Genomic DNA, 12,923 nt, shown 5'->3' with positions numbered 1-12,923 from the left:
GGGAGTTAGCATGCCTACCTCAGGTAGATAAGTAGCCAGCTACAGCACGCTGGCGAAATGTCGATGCATTTTTCACGGTGACCAGGTTTCGAATTTTCGACGGATGGCAGGCTCAGTTTACAGGGGGTTTCTTTTCTTTGCATTTTTTGCGTGGAGAAGCAGAAAGATGCGTTGCTTTTGGCGAAGTCCCGCGTCTAACTTAGATCAGGGACGCACACGATCGGGTCTGTTACTACGAATAGAGAGAGAATTGCGTCTCTTTCAGTGATAATAGCTACCACCACTATCGTTCCCACTACCATTCCTGTGGCTATGGATTCAGTGTCAACGTCACTACTGCTGATTCTACATCAAAACATCATGCAAAATTGAAATGCCGATATTAAACTGGTGTCTTGGTCATGTTTTGGCTTGATTCCATTGTAGTCAGTAAGTAAGTGAACCCCTTTCTCCATTTGCTCAATACGTGGAAAGGAAACATCGTTATCAGAGATCGTTAGGTCGACGCCTATAGATTCACATATACAGATCCACGCCCACAAGACGATGGCGTCTAAGCTATAGCGCTTGCCCGACACCTCCTATTCGAGTATATCTCTCCCTTTCTACCACGTCGCTGGTCCGCAGCCTTCTTTGTCCTTGGTTCAAGACTCCACCACCGAGACCAGATACGCCTGAATCACGCATCTGTCCGCCACCGTGGTTGTTACTGTTGTTGTTTTTATTGCTTCGGGGACTCGAGCTGCGTCTTTGTCTCTGCCACCCGCTTGGCAGGCCAGAACTCATGCGCCAGTTCGAGCTAAAGTCCATGTCGATGTCGCGGGGATCGAAATCACTCCCATCCAGGGAGAACATGGAGCTTGTGTTGGTGTCTCTCGGGAGAGGAGGAGGAGGCTGTGGTGTGCTGTCCCTGCGTGGTCGTGGTCGTGGTCTTGACATGTTCTGCGGCAGGGGGTACTCCGGGTCTCCGCCGCTCTTGCGCCGGGGGCCATTCAAGAGCGGGTACCGACTGTCACCCACAATGGTCTTCTTCTCGAGCATCCTGCCGTCGTCGTCGGCACCACCGCCGCGGCTCGGCGAGAAGAAACCGCCGTAGTGTTCTGCGCCGGCGCTTGGCGGATATGCATCGTATGGCGTCGGAGTGGTGTCGTATTCAAAGCTGTATCTGCTCCTGTCCCGACCTTTGGAATGGGTGCTACTGATGCTGGCAAGTGAGCGGCGGCTCGGGAGTGCGTTCACACTGCTCGTCATTGTCGGTGAACGAGATGGATCGCGCCGCACTTCGGTGGACAAGGGACTGGGGATGGCTGGGCGGTTGGGATCGTTGTATATTGGAGCGCCGTTGCTGTCACGCCTGGGGCTGCGGATGGGCGGGACCACATGTGATGGCGAATCTAAAGGTGGGTGCTCGGAGGTATCGGCCAGAGCAGTCTCTGCTGGAGCAAGGACGTCATGGTACGGATTGTTGGGAAGGACATCGCTGTAAGAATTGCGATTCTCTGAGCTTGGGCGACCATGAGAGTCATTGGAGGTTCTTCGTAGAGATGAGGACGCGATGATCGTCGGATTGTGGGTAGAGCGATCAGCCCCGTCCCTGCCATGCGTGCCTGATTGATCGTCTTTGCCGTGTACAAGTGTGGCCGCTGTAAGCTCTGGGGCCGCCTTGCCAATATGGGGGCCTTGCTGATGGTCGACCGGATCAAGCTCTCTGTCAACAGCACCTGTGTCCCCAGACGCACTTTGAGCAGGATGGCGCGGAGTTGCATGATCGTTCCTTGCTGGGAATCTCGAAAAAGCAGCTCTCTCACCAGCTGGATCAATATGTGGCGCTGGTGAAGTAGGCCAAGAGTCTGTGTTAATGAAGCTGCTGAGTGGTACTGGTTTTCGAAGAATCTTGCGGGGTATTTGAGGTTCAACGACCTCCTCATCTTGATAAGGGTCTTTCTCGTCGTCGCCTCTCCTATGATTATGCCTCAGGCCCGCTCCAATAGCTCCGCCGGCCAGGCCAGCAGCAATGACGTTGTTCTTCGCGGATGTATTGGCCGTTATGCCCATCGGACAAGTCGTTGGTCTGGCTCCATCTATCTCTTTTTCGTTGACATAAGGACGGTCCCCTGCGACCCTGCCGTCGGTCAAAACGGCCCTGGAGTTCGGTGCTGTCCTCCTGGGTGGTGGCGGGATAGGGGTGAAAGGATTCTCATGCTCATCGTAGCGGCGAAAAGCTGGGTGTTGCGACATCAACGGCGCAACCCCCTGGGCGCCAATGTCAAGACGCGAAAAAGTTTTGCTCTCAGGATTATCGGATTGCCTGTTCAGCCTCCAGGTCTCGACCTCGTCATCACCTGGAGAAAGAGCCCTATGGCGCGGTGACTGGCCGCGATGGTGTTTCCAGCATAACAATATTGCTAAGATGAAGAGCCCAAGCGCAAGGGCACCTAGCACAGTTCCCAATATAATCTCTAGATTGTGATCGTGGCCAGATCCGCTTGAAGTTGGGGAACTTGCGCCGGTCTCTTGCGTGGCCCCGAGTACTGAGGATGTTCCGAGCGCCGACGGTGACAAAGCAGTCGGTGTGTGCGATGACTCTGTAGATGACGAAAGCCGCAGCACACTTGAGGATGAGAAGGACGAGGAGGAAGTGCTCGTAGATATCGGAAGAGATAGTGTGGACGATGGAAGCGAAGATGGGGACGCAGAAGATTCTGGTGATGTGCTCAAGATTGCGTCGGAGCTAGTAGTAAGTGCTGTTGCTTCGCTCGAACTAGCTGACTCTGATGAACTTGAAACTGAAGACGTGGAAGGCTCAGCTGTCGCAGCTGACACGACAGAAGAGAGAATCTGTGTAGCTTCCGTGTAGAGTGAATATGCTTCCGAGACGAGAATGCTCAATGGGTCATCCTGCGCGGCGACCATTGACAGGAAACATAGTATAGCCACCACAATGCCATAATACTTCATGGTCGATATGGCTTCTCCTCTGCGTCAGATTCCTGAAGTGGGAAGCACAATCTCTTGCCACGCAATCTAAGCTGGGTAGATCGTATTATGCTATTCGAGCATATCGTCTTGAGGATGTATTAGTGAATTGTCAATGGGAGCCTCGCATGTGAGCCATGCTTATCACTGTGCAAAAGAAAAAGAACAGAAAGAAGTCCTGGGACATGGCCGACATGTAGATATTAGCCTGCATCTATGCGAGGCATCTAGTCGTTCATTCGTAGACACCCACCTTTGCAAGGACAAGCAAACCCCTTGTGGGAGATAGCGCGATGTCCTCGCGAAGTCCGTCAGGTCAACTGGCATCACCGCCAGCGAGGACGGGGCTTTCAGGTTCTGGAAGCTAACCGCGGCATGTAATTGCTCTTCCTTGGTGGTTAGTGCCGACTTGGTACTGGGACAGTGGTTGATCTTGGGTTGCCGAGGGATCAACCCCATGATTGAATGGATGGTAAAGTGAAGTCTAGATGGACAAGATGAAAGAAAGAGGGAAAGACTTGGACGATCTCACATGCAGGGTCGACGTGTGCGGGATGTGAGTGGCTCCTCTGTGTGGCTGCGTGGCGGTGCATGTGAATCAGTGGCGACTTTGACCAACATCTCGGATTGTTCAACCGCTAATTATATTTCGGATATTCAGTAGTAGAGCCGGAAGAGTACGTTCCGTAGCGATTGACTGTGGATGAATCGCCGTGTTGAGAGTGCTCAGAGTGGCCATGGATAAACTGTGCCTTGGGCTCTTCTACGAGCCCAAGGTTCTGTGCCTAGTGTTGGCTCCAGAACCCGTACAGATCAGCCTTTCACAGTGCCTTGAGCAATTGATCGGCAACATTTTGTTGAGAGGGCGAGTATTTTTAGGCGCACGATATGAGTACATGCTGTGGCTCAAGTCATTTTCTCTCGCGCACCAATCGACGGTGCCTATCTGTTTCGACACTCATCGCGTTTGCTCGTGGTCCGGCACTCGATGTTAGTCTCTCAGAAGGCCTGGAGCATCCTCCTGATCGAGTACGTTTCACATACCAGTCTTGACAAACAGTTGAGCCTTACAATGAGGCGTTGGGACAATCTACTCGGTGCAGTCCTTTAAGTTAAGTTGCCGATGTTGTTGCACCTGCAGACGATGGAAGCACTACCTCACGTTTTCTGAAATTATCCCTGTCTGACCAAAAGCTGGTTTATGCTTTGCTAGTAATGTTCCCAGTCCAAAGCCATGTTCATCGTCAGACTGAAATGATATATCCTGCTATAGACTTGTCGAAGAATATATATACGAGGTACAAGTCCCCTGTGCCAGCCGAGTCGTTGTGGATGAGCCCTTTTCTTTATCGAACCGATTTACCGTGGTGTCTACATAACTATAATGCCAAGTGCTCGACAATCGATCTCCTCTGCCACTGCCAAGGACAATTCTAGAGGACAGAGTCACCATTAAGCAACTTCACGAAAATAGACTTCGCTGAATATAAATCGACACCCAGGAACATTTCTGACCGCGACTGTCCGCTATCTCTACAAACTGATGCCTACCTGGCCGAGTCTTGAAAGCGGATACTGATGTAAGTGCCTGTGATTGGATGATGCTTCGACCGGTGTCAGCCTGAGTGTGAGGAACTATGACTGGTTTTCCTCATCATGTGCATGGTAATGTCGCAAGAACACGTATCGATGGTGCATATTCTTGTCCTTATCCATTGTCCATATCAGCCAGGCACAGTTGCAGGCTGCCCAGGCGGTCAGGTGATCAGGGCGTTTCGGGGCGCTAGTGGCTCGTACACGTCTCGCATGAGGACGGACGGATGCCCCAATGCTGGGATTATGCATCACACTACGTCCAGAGGGGTTTAGGGGGGTGCCTAAAATATACTCCCACCAATAGCTACCGGCGCTAGGCACTGACAGGTGTATCCCCCGGCTCGTCACCATAACTATTTGCTTAGGCTCAATCTGGGCCGCCTGTCTGTCTAGCCCACCCTCCCTTTCGCTCCCTCAGGCTGCCTTTCCCTTCCCTCTCCTCCCCCTTCTCTCCCTCGCTTTTACTTTCTGCGCCTCTATCCACGACCACCTGCGCTTCCCGACTATCACCTCTTGTACTGATCTGCCTTTTCGCCTCATTCCACCTCCCCCCAAACTGGCACACTCGCCCTTCCACCACGGCTTCATTCAACATCTTCCAGCAATTCTTACTTTTAATCCATCTTCTTCCTATACAACACTATATTACGCCACCCTTCTACGTGTACTTTGCCTTCCGATCCTCGGGAACGTCCAGCGACCATAGCGGATCCGCTTATCCGCCCATTCTGCGTCATTCATTCCACTGCTACAGCCATCTGTCCTCTGCCTTGATCGACTTTCTTCGCTTTTTGCCTTTAAGCAACGATTTCAATAATCTAACATTCACTTTTCTCACCCACCCAGGCGCTGCGCGCTGTTTGATACAACGTTTTAATCCTAGTAATCCGTGACGATATCGATCTGGTCCGGCTGTACTGTGCGATTGCTCACAAGCCTGACTGATTACCTTCCTTTCGGTTCGAAGTCTACGGCGTCGAAAGTTGAGTGTTGTGATTGTGCAAACGGCTTCGGTGGCAAAAACTACCTGTCTCATCCGAACAAGACGGTCAACATTGGAGCGTGCTACAGGAAAGGGCTAGAGAAATACATGGACAGTGGTGGAACTCCTAGTCTTCAATGACTAAATGGTCCAGATGAGCAGTCTGAACACGCCAAAAGTTTCGCACTTTGTACCGAGGAGCGCTCAACCATGTTGCGCCTGTTGTCTTGGACAGGTTGTGATAAAGCCGCTTCGCCAGAAATGAGAATGTTTGTTCCCAAACAAGACTCACCTGCTTCCGGTGCCATCACAATGCCTCCCAAGCACAAGCGCAAACAGTCTGGTGACAATCAGGACCAGTCGGAGAGGAAACGGGCGAAGATCGTTGAAAAAAACAACTCGAAGCCCTCCTCTTTGGTAAGTGCCCTGGCCCCTCCAGTTGAAGTCCAGACGATGAACGCCTCCCCTACCATGGACGGCATACCGCCCTCCCTTTCCACGCCACCAGACATCAAGACGGAAGACTCCGAGCTGGAGCATTCCACAGGCGCAAATACGGGAGCAACGTCCATCGAGGACGACAAGGTGGCCACGAAACGTCTTGATCCGCTGCGCAACGTCATCCAGACTCAATTGAGTTTGGAGATCCTGCTCAAGCACAAAGAACTCCGCCTTATTGATCAAGAAATTGCAAAATGCCAGGCTTCACTAGAGCAGCTGCGGAGATGTAAGGAGATTCCTTATCCAGCGACTCAACAACCTTCCCTAGCGGTAAGCAACGGCACAGGTGCTGCTTTACGCAAAGGTTTCCCAATGCCTCTGCCTCAATCTCCTCCACCTTGGGGGGTGACTGATGGTCCTTATGCTCGCCACTACGCAAAATGGCTCCTACCAGACGCACGTTTTGACGGTGGTGTCGATCCAGAACCTGTGGGCAGAATCCCAACCGGTAAATCGCCCATGAAGTTCAGATCCATGAGAGGAAGCTTTGAAGCCCCGTCTGCCTCGAGTAGCTCCCGTTCCAACCGTGGTGGTAAATTGAAGGCTTTGCCCCCTGGTTACGGTCAACCCAAGGAGAAAGCTACCGGCCCGATGATTGTCAAGCGCAAGTCTGATGGATTGACTGTCAAGTTAGTCTGTCCCGACTGTGGCCGACATGATTTTGGAAGTGCTCAGGGTTTCATCAACCACTGTCGTATTGGTCATGGCAGAAGTTTTGCTAGTCACGATGCGGCAGCCGATGCTTGCGGAGAGCCGGTAGAAGTCGATGAGTCGGGAGCCATTGTTGGTGCTGAACCAACAGCAACACCCACAACAGGAAATGTACATCCTCTGATCCGTTCAGCCAAGCTCTTGCAGCCAACTCCACCGAAAGCATACACTCAGAACACGGCCCCCGCTCCTACAGCGAAGAGCGTCTCGCCTAATTTCAAAGAATCAGCTTTGACGCCAAATCTTTCAGACCTGGTTAAAAGCCGAGGTTTTGGTATCGATCTAGATATGCTGGTCACCGAAGCTAAGACGAAAGTAGAACTTTCAGACGTGGAATCGGATGAGGAGGAGGACATTGATATTCCTGTGCAGACTGCTGGACAAGGTCGTCATCCCCAGGTTGCAATGAGCAAGCAGCCTCCGAAACCCACCAAGTCACCCATGTCTTCTCCGCTACTGAGCACAAGTATGACACGCACACCGAATGTGCGCCGGAATGCGATCCCTCAGTACGACGGGGCAGCGGACGATTTCATACAACACCGGCCTCGAGGAATCCATCTACCCATGACGCACTCAGCTGGAACTGATTTGCAACCATCGGATCCCTCTCCCACCAGCGAGTCCAACCAGGCGCCTAGTTTGGTTGATGACGATGAGGAATATGAAGCACATTCGCCAACTAGCAGTTCTGTTTCTGACGAGCATGATGATGGGGAAGTGGTCTTCGAGGTTCAAGGGGACGATGATGACGCACGGACTGTTCTTCATGCGCCCGAGTTTCAAGGAAGTCAACCAGGTTGTGCGCAGCCTGCTAGGCCTGCCACTCATGCAAGGCGGCCGTCGGCCATAAGGCGACACGGCGAAGACAGGGAAGAGAAGCACGTCAGCTTCGTCAGCCCGAGTCCTGCAAGAGATATGCCCATGGGTCGTCAGAGTGCAGACCGGAAGAAACGGAAGGTTCAGTGATTACAGTGAGAGATTTCATTTCTCTAGACTTTATTTCTGTTCACACGCCGAGATTCAGCATATCCGGAGTTTATTGTAGAAGGAGGTGTGCTTGTGGTCGACTGTGTTCGTTTTGGAAGTTTGGATACAAGCGGTGTGGAATTGGTAGGGATACACTAGCGTTGGTCAAGACTGTATGCTGTACATACCACATGCACGAGTTGCAACATCGCCACTGTCAGTCGGATGTAGGCACTATGCTTGCAGCCCAATTATGAAAGACTCAGCTCAGAAACCCAACGTGTTCTATGGTCATTAATGCTCCGACCTTCGATTTCACCTGCAGCAAGGCTGAGAGGAGCGCGCACTCGTACCGTGGCCCCGGGCGCCTTGTTATTGCGTCAGATGTTTCTGGAATCGCCAAGGCTCTTCATCATACTCGTCTTCGCCGCTCACTTTTGAGTCCGGCCCCCGGAGTTCAAGTGCGTGTAACTTTGGTTGGTGACTGTCGTCGATGTCGATTTTAGATTTCGTGAATACAACAACGGTTAAGACTCTTTCAATTGCGTTGGCGCGAAGTATCCTCCCCAGCCTTTGACGCAAGAAGGTGAGCACAATAAGTCACCGCCGCATTGTCGAGATGGCGCAGAAATGTGTGCACAAAGGATGCGGCAAAGTCTTTACAGATCCAGAGGAAGAATGTGTCTATCATCCTGGACCTCCTGAGTTTCACGAAGGACAAAAAGGTAATGGAGACAAGAAATGCCTTTTCTCTCTATTTGCTTCTTTCCCGACCCGGCTCTTTCTCCTTCTCTTTCTTTGAGATTACTCCATTATGAAGTAGTTATGATTTATTTAGTGGTTATATTGGTTCTGACCATATGTGCCTCTCTGAACAGGCTGGAAATGCTGCAAACCCCGAGTTCTGACGTTTGACGAATTCCTGGCCATCCCACCCTGCACGACGGGCAAGCACTCGACCGTTGACGACACGCCTGCGCCGGCGGCGAAAGCAGAAGCGGGCATCGACGCATCTAACATTGTCGCCGCGGCTCCAGTCCCTGGCCCGGTACCGGTGACGAAACCTATTGCGACCAGTCTCGCTGCCGTGCAGCAACCTACCACTCCCTCCACGACGCCGAAGCCCGAGCCTCCGGAAGACGAGTCAGACGATCCCGACGCCCCGATCCCGCCGAACGCTACGTGCAAGAGACGGGGTTGCGGGAAGTCTCGAGACGACAAAGTGCCCCGCGACGAGGAGGAGTGCATATACCATCCTGGCGTGCCCATCTTCCACGAAGGCAGCAAGGGGTGGACGTGCTGTAAGCGCAGAGTCCTCGAGTTCGACGAGTTCATGAAGATCGAGGGCTGCAAGACAAAGAAGCGGCATTGCTACGTGGGCAAGGCAAAGAAGAAGAAGCAGAAGACTGCGGCTGACGGTGGCGCGGCTAACGACGACGACGAAGACGGAGAGGAATTGTTGCCCACGGTGCGCAACGACTTCTACCAGACCGTGGGCAGTGTGATTGTCAGCTTCTACCTCAAGAAGATAGACAAGGACAGGGCCAAGGTCGAGTTCAAGGACAGCGGGACGGAGATCGACCTCGACCTACCCACGAGCGACGGGAAACGGTACAAGAGTGTCCTGCCGCTGTTTGCAGAGATCGTACCTGAGAAGAGCTCGTTCAAGATTATGGGCACAAAGCTGGAGCTGGAGCTTTGCAAGAAGGATGGCACGAGTTGGTCGACGTTGCGGAGTGACGAGCAAGCGTCAGGTACCAGGATCCAAATTGGACGGGCAGGGAGAGTGTAGTAGGTAAATCATGAGCATGGATACGATGACCGACGTACTCCGTACCGGTGTGTTTCATAAACAGTGAGAAACCCATGGATGAGAGAACGCAACCAGGTTACGATGCGACGACGACGGTCAAGATGGGAAATAATGAGTCCAGAGTCCAGAGAGGTGTTGACCAGAACAGAGACAAAAAACCATTTTCGTTTGATACATACATAGAGCATAGCGAGGCGTAAATTGAGAAAACGAAAAGGAGTGAGTGTTCGCTGGCGGTCTCGAGAGGAAGCAATTGATTGACGAGATGGAGTTTTGTTTGAGCATGCTTCTGGCACAATGTTTTCAAGTGGTGTAGCCATTTTACTTCTACGCAGCATTTGCGTTACTGCATAAGTACAGCGTGGGATAGATAGAAGAGAGCATAGGAGTGTGTGTATATCTAAAAAAACATCATGTGGAAATCTATGCAGAAAATCTCTACGAGCACGTACTCTACTCGTCTCTTTCAATCCGATATCCCAGTTCATCACCTTTTTCCAACGGCACATGGAGGATTGCTGAACATGCAATTACATGTACGCATTTCATGTACGCATTTCACGTTCCATCATGGTCCCTGGGATATGGGTTTTCTTGTTTGTCTGTGACGATTTGCCCTGTGCCATTCTCGTTTGTGTCTCGTGTCTTCGTGTCTCTTGCAGTTGGTTTTGTCATCTCAGAGAGAAGCAGGGAAAGGGAGGGGAGGGAAAAAAAAAGGGAGTTGTAGCACCTCCTCCACAGCTCCACGCCAGTCGCTCTCGCGAGGCACGCAGCCATAGTATGATTTGGGAAAAAGGACGATGCGATTCTTCTGCAGAGCCGGGAACGGAAGGAGATTCATTTGCGGTGAAAACCTTTGGAAAAACCCTCAGCAAGCCACCGTAGTGGAGCTCCGGTATAAGTGTTTACATAGGTAATGTAACACCTCTACTGATGATGAGGAAAAGGAAAAAGAAAAAGAAGAAGAGGAGAAGAAGAGAAAAAGCGCAGGACAAATTTGTACGCGAGAGAAGATCGGCAGCCTTGGCGGGTGGTGGATTTGGGGACGCGCCGCTTTAAAATAAACCTGACGTCTATCAACAATACCTACCAGGGTACGGAGTACCACCCTAGGTATATACACAGGTACCCTGCTCCACGAGGTGCCTTAGGTAGGTAGATACTGTGCTCTACCTACTCGTGAGAGTACTCTGTACTCCCTACGGCCTCAGCTACGGAGTGCTCGCTGTAAAAAAAAGACACGTTGGACATCTACGGGCCACGAGTTAGGTTACACCATCTACGGGCAGCAGAACTGCACAGCCCTGCAGTCTGTAGGGGTACAATATGATGCACCGTCCCTGGGGTGCTGAGACTACCTTTGTACCTCTCGATCCTGAATGTCCAAGGTCGAATATTGTACGGGAGTACCTTTCCTCGAAGATTCGAGAGGTTCGGCCACTTCAGCTACCGACTACCTCCGTGAATACGGTCATACTTGGTCAGATCAGGTCAGATCAGAACAGGTATCGGCGAGTGATCCAAGACAAACACAGACACAGACGCAGACACAGACACATCTGTACCTCCACGGCGTGACCATGTCGGGGTCTGAAATATTCAGGACGAACGAGAACCACCAAATTCAAAAACAATTGCGCAAAAAAGAGAGCAAAGGTCGGTCGCTACTGCGAAGACTGGAATGGATTCCCCTTGATCATGAATCTTGTATCGTGTATCATTGTTTGACCCAGCTCACTCAAGGCAATCCCCTTCTCTTTTGACTATCTGCACTCCCGCGAAGTAGAAGTCATGCAGGGGAGAAGAAGTAAGAAACCACCACGACTGTTCGATGCTGACGTACACAATGAGAGGAGATGTGCTGGCGACGAAACCTGAATCCTCCCTTCGTCCGCTGTATCTAGTCAAGTCAAGAGACTCGAAGTGACAGGTCACAAGTCGGTCCATTCAGCAATCAGCAAACTGTGTAATCCATGAACTCAGCGCAGAGGGAAAAAAGAAAGGAACCCCATCAACCGACTCAAACAGAAGGCCACGATTCTCCGCTATCGCTTCGTCGTCACCGCTTTGACACCCATCATGTCCTCGACGCATTTCTCGGTTCAGCGAGAAGGTGAATGTCGGATGAATGACTCGACGTGTGGAGCTGACACTGTTATAATACTGTCAGTAAATGGTTCAACACGACAGTACTGTAGAAGACTCACCTGTTCAGTTATCGTCATCACTCTCATCCTCGAGTTTGAGCTGCTCGTCGTCATCAGCTCCAGCCTTCGTTGGTGCTTTCGCCTTGGTCTTTGGATTGGCTGCTTTTGGTTTCTTGGCTGGAGTTGGAGACTCATCCTCGTTGGGCTCTGCCTTCTTGCGTCCTCGCTTGGGTGTTGGCGTCTTGACAGCTGCCGCACCGTTCTCCTTCTCCGCAGTGTTTGCGCTTGCTTGGGTGGCTTTCAATTTGATATTGTTGATTCGATGAATCACTGCCTTGGCGGTGCACTCTAGGACGACGCAATCAGTCAGTTTGATTTTCCTACAGTGGTTCGGTTGCAGGGGACGTGAACACCATGGGACATGTCGATATGTGGCGTAAGACTACACCACACCAAAAGATGGTGTGTGTGTGTAGCAACGACAGGAGAAACAGCACCAACGGGTTTGGGAACGCAGGGCTACTACTTACCGGGGCCCATGATTTGCGCAACGGCGGCGTAGTTAACCTTCACATCTGATGTTGAGAGGACGGCAGCAAACAGCTTGATAATTGAGTGAGCCATTGTATCCTGGTCCGGGAGAGTCGGTGCTTACCTTCGCGTCCGCATCAGCGTTCCATGTCATCGGCATAGTGATTGCTTTTGGCGAGCGAGATTGCTATCAAGGATACTATCAGCAATTGATAACCAGCGAACAATGATAACACCATCAGAACATACTCTTGAAAAGAAGAACACTCGACGGCAGATGCTTGAAGTCGAAATCAGGTGTGGTTGGCGAGGTGGTGATGGTGGAAGAGGAGAAGATGAACAGGAAGAACGTGGCAGGATCTTGGATGGAAATGAGCGAAACGAAAAATCGAGTGAATAAAGTGAATTGAGTGTAAGGCTGGAAAGTGAAGAACTAATTCACTGTGACTGAAAAGAAAAGTGAGGCTGAGAACTGTACAAAATACACCAAAATATTGCTCACTTCATTCTGACATTTTATTCGTTCCTCCATCTGCCTTATATCGCCATTCAAGGAATAATATCTGAACCTAGCTACTGCGTCAGATATCTATCGTACAGCCCAGGCTGGGCGGCATGCAGTTTCAATGGTCGTGTGTCAAAAACCCGACACCACTCATCCCTATTCTGTGGATGTCCCTTGTCTATACCATCTACC

General features: G+C 51.3%; 4 protein-coding genes across 4 annotated transcripts; 2 read left to right on the top strand and 2 right to left on the bottom strand.

The window, feature by feature from the left end:
- Positions 1-558: 558 nt before the first annotated feature.
- PV08_03071 (uncharacterized protein) lies at positions 559-2,958 on the bottom strand (the record flags this gene model as incomplete). The annotated part of the gene is made up of 1 exon (XM_016377428.1): positions 559-2,958. The coding sequence occupies one exon, from the start codon at positions 2,956-2,958 to the stop codon at positions 559-561; it is 2,400 nt and encodes a 799-aa protein (XP_016238998.1).
- A 2,806-nt stretch (positions 2,959-5,764) lies between these two features.
- PV08_03070 (uncharacterized protein) lies at positions 5,765-7,735 on the top strand (the record flags this gene model as incomplete). Its single annotated transcript, XM_016377427.1, has 1 exon — positions 5,765-7,735. One exon carries the CDS (start codon positions 5,765-5,767, stop codon positions 7,733-7,735), a length of 1,971 nt encoding a protein of 656 aa, XP_016238997.1.
- A 619-nt stretch (positions 7,736-8,354) lies between these two features.
- PV08_03069 (uncharacterized protein) lies at positions 8,355-9,527 on the top strand (the record flags this gene model as incomplete). Its single annotated transcript, XM_016377426.1, has 2 exons — positions 8,355-8,460; positions 8,614-9,527. The coding sequence occupies 2 exons, from the start codon at positions 8,355-8,357 to the stop codon at positions 9,525-9,527; spliced, it is 1,020 nt and encodes a 339-aa protein (XP_016238996.1).
- Positions 9,528-11,759: 2,232 nt separating this feature from the next.
- PV08_03068 (uncharacterized protein) lies at positions 11,760-12,386 on the bottom strand (the record flags this gene model as incomplete). The annotated part of the gene is made up of 3 exons (XM_016377425.1): positions 11,760-12,043; positions 12,226-12,298; positions 12,351-12,386. The coding sequence occupies 3 exons, from the start codon at positions 12,384-12,386 to the stop codon at positions 11,760-11,762; spliced, it is 393 nt and encodes a 130-aa protein (XP_016238995.1).
- Between the last annotated feature and the right edge of the window lie 537 nt (positions 12,387-12,923).

This window comes from Exophiala spinifera, assembly GCF_000836115.1.
Source record: "Exophiala spinifera strain CBS 89968 unplaced genomic scaffold supercont1.2, whole genome shotgun sequence".
Lineage (NCBI taxonomy): Eukaryota > Fungi > Ascomycota > Eurotiomycetes > Chaetothyriales > Herpotrichiellaceae > Exophiala > Exophiala spinifera.
This window is presented reverse-complemented; position numbering and strand designations above follow the sequence as displayed.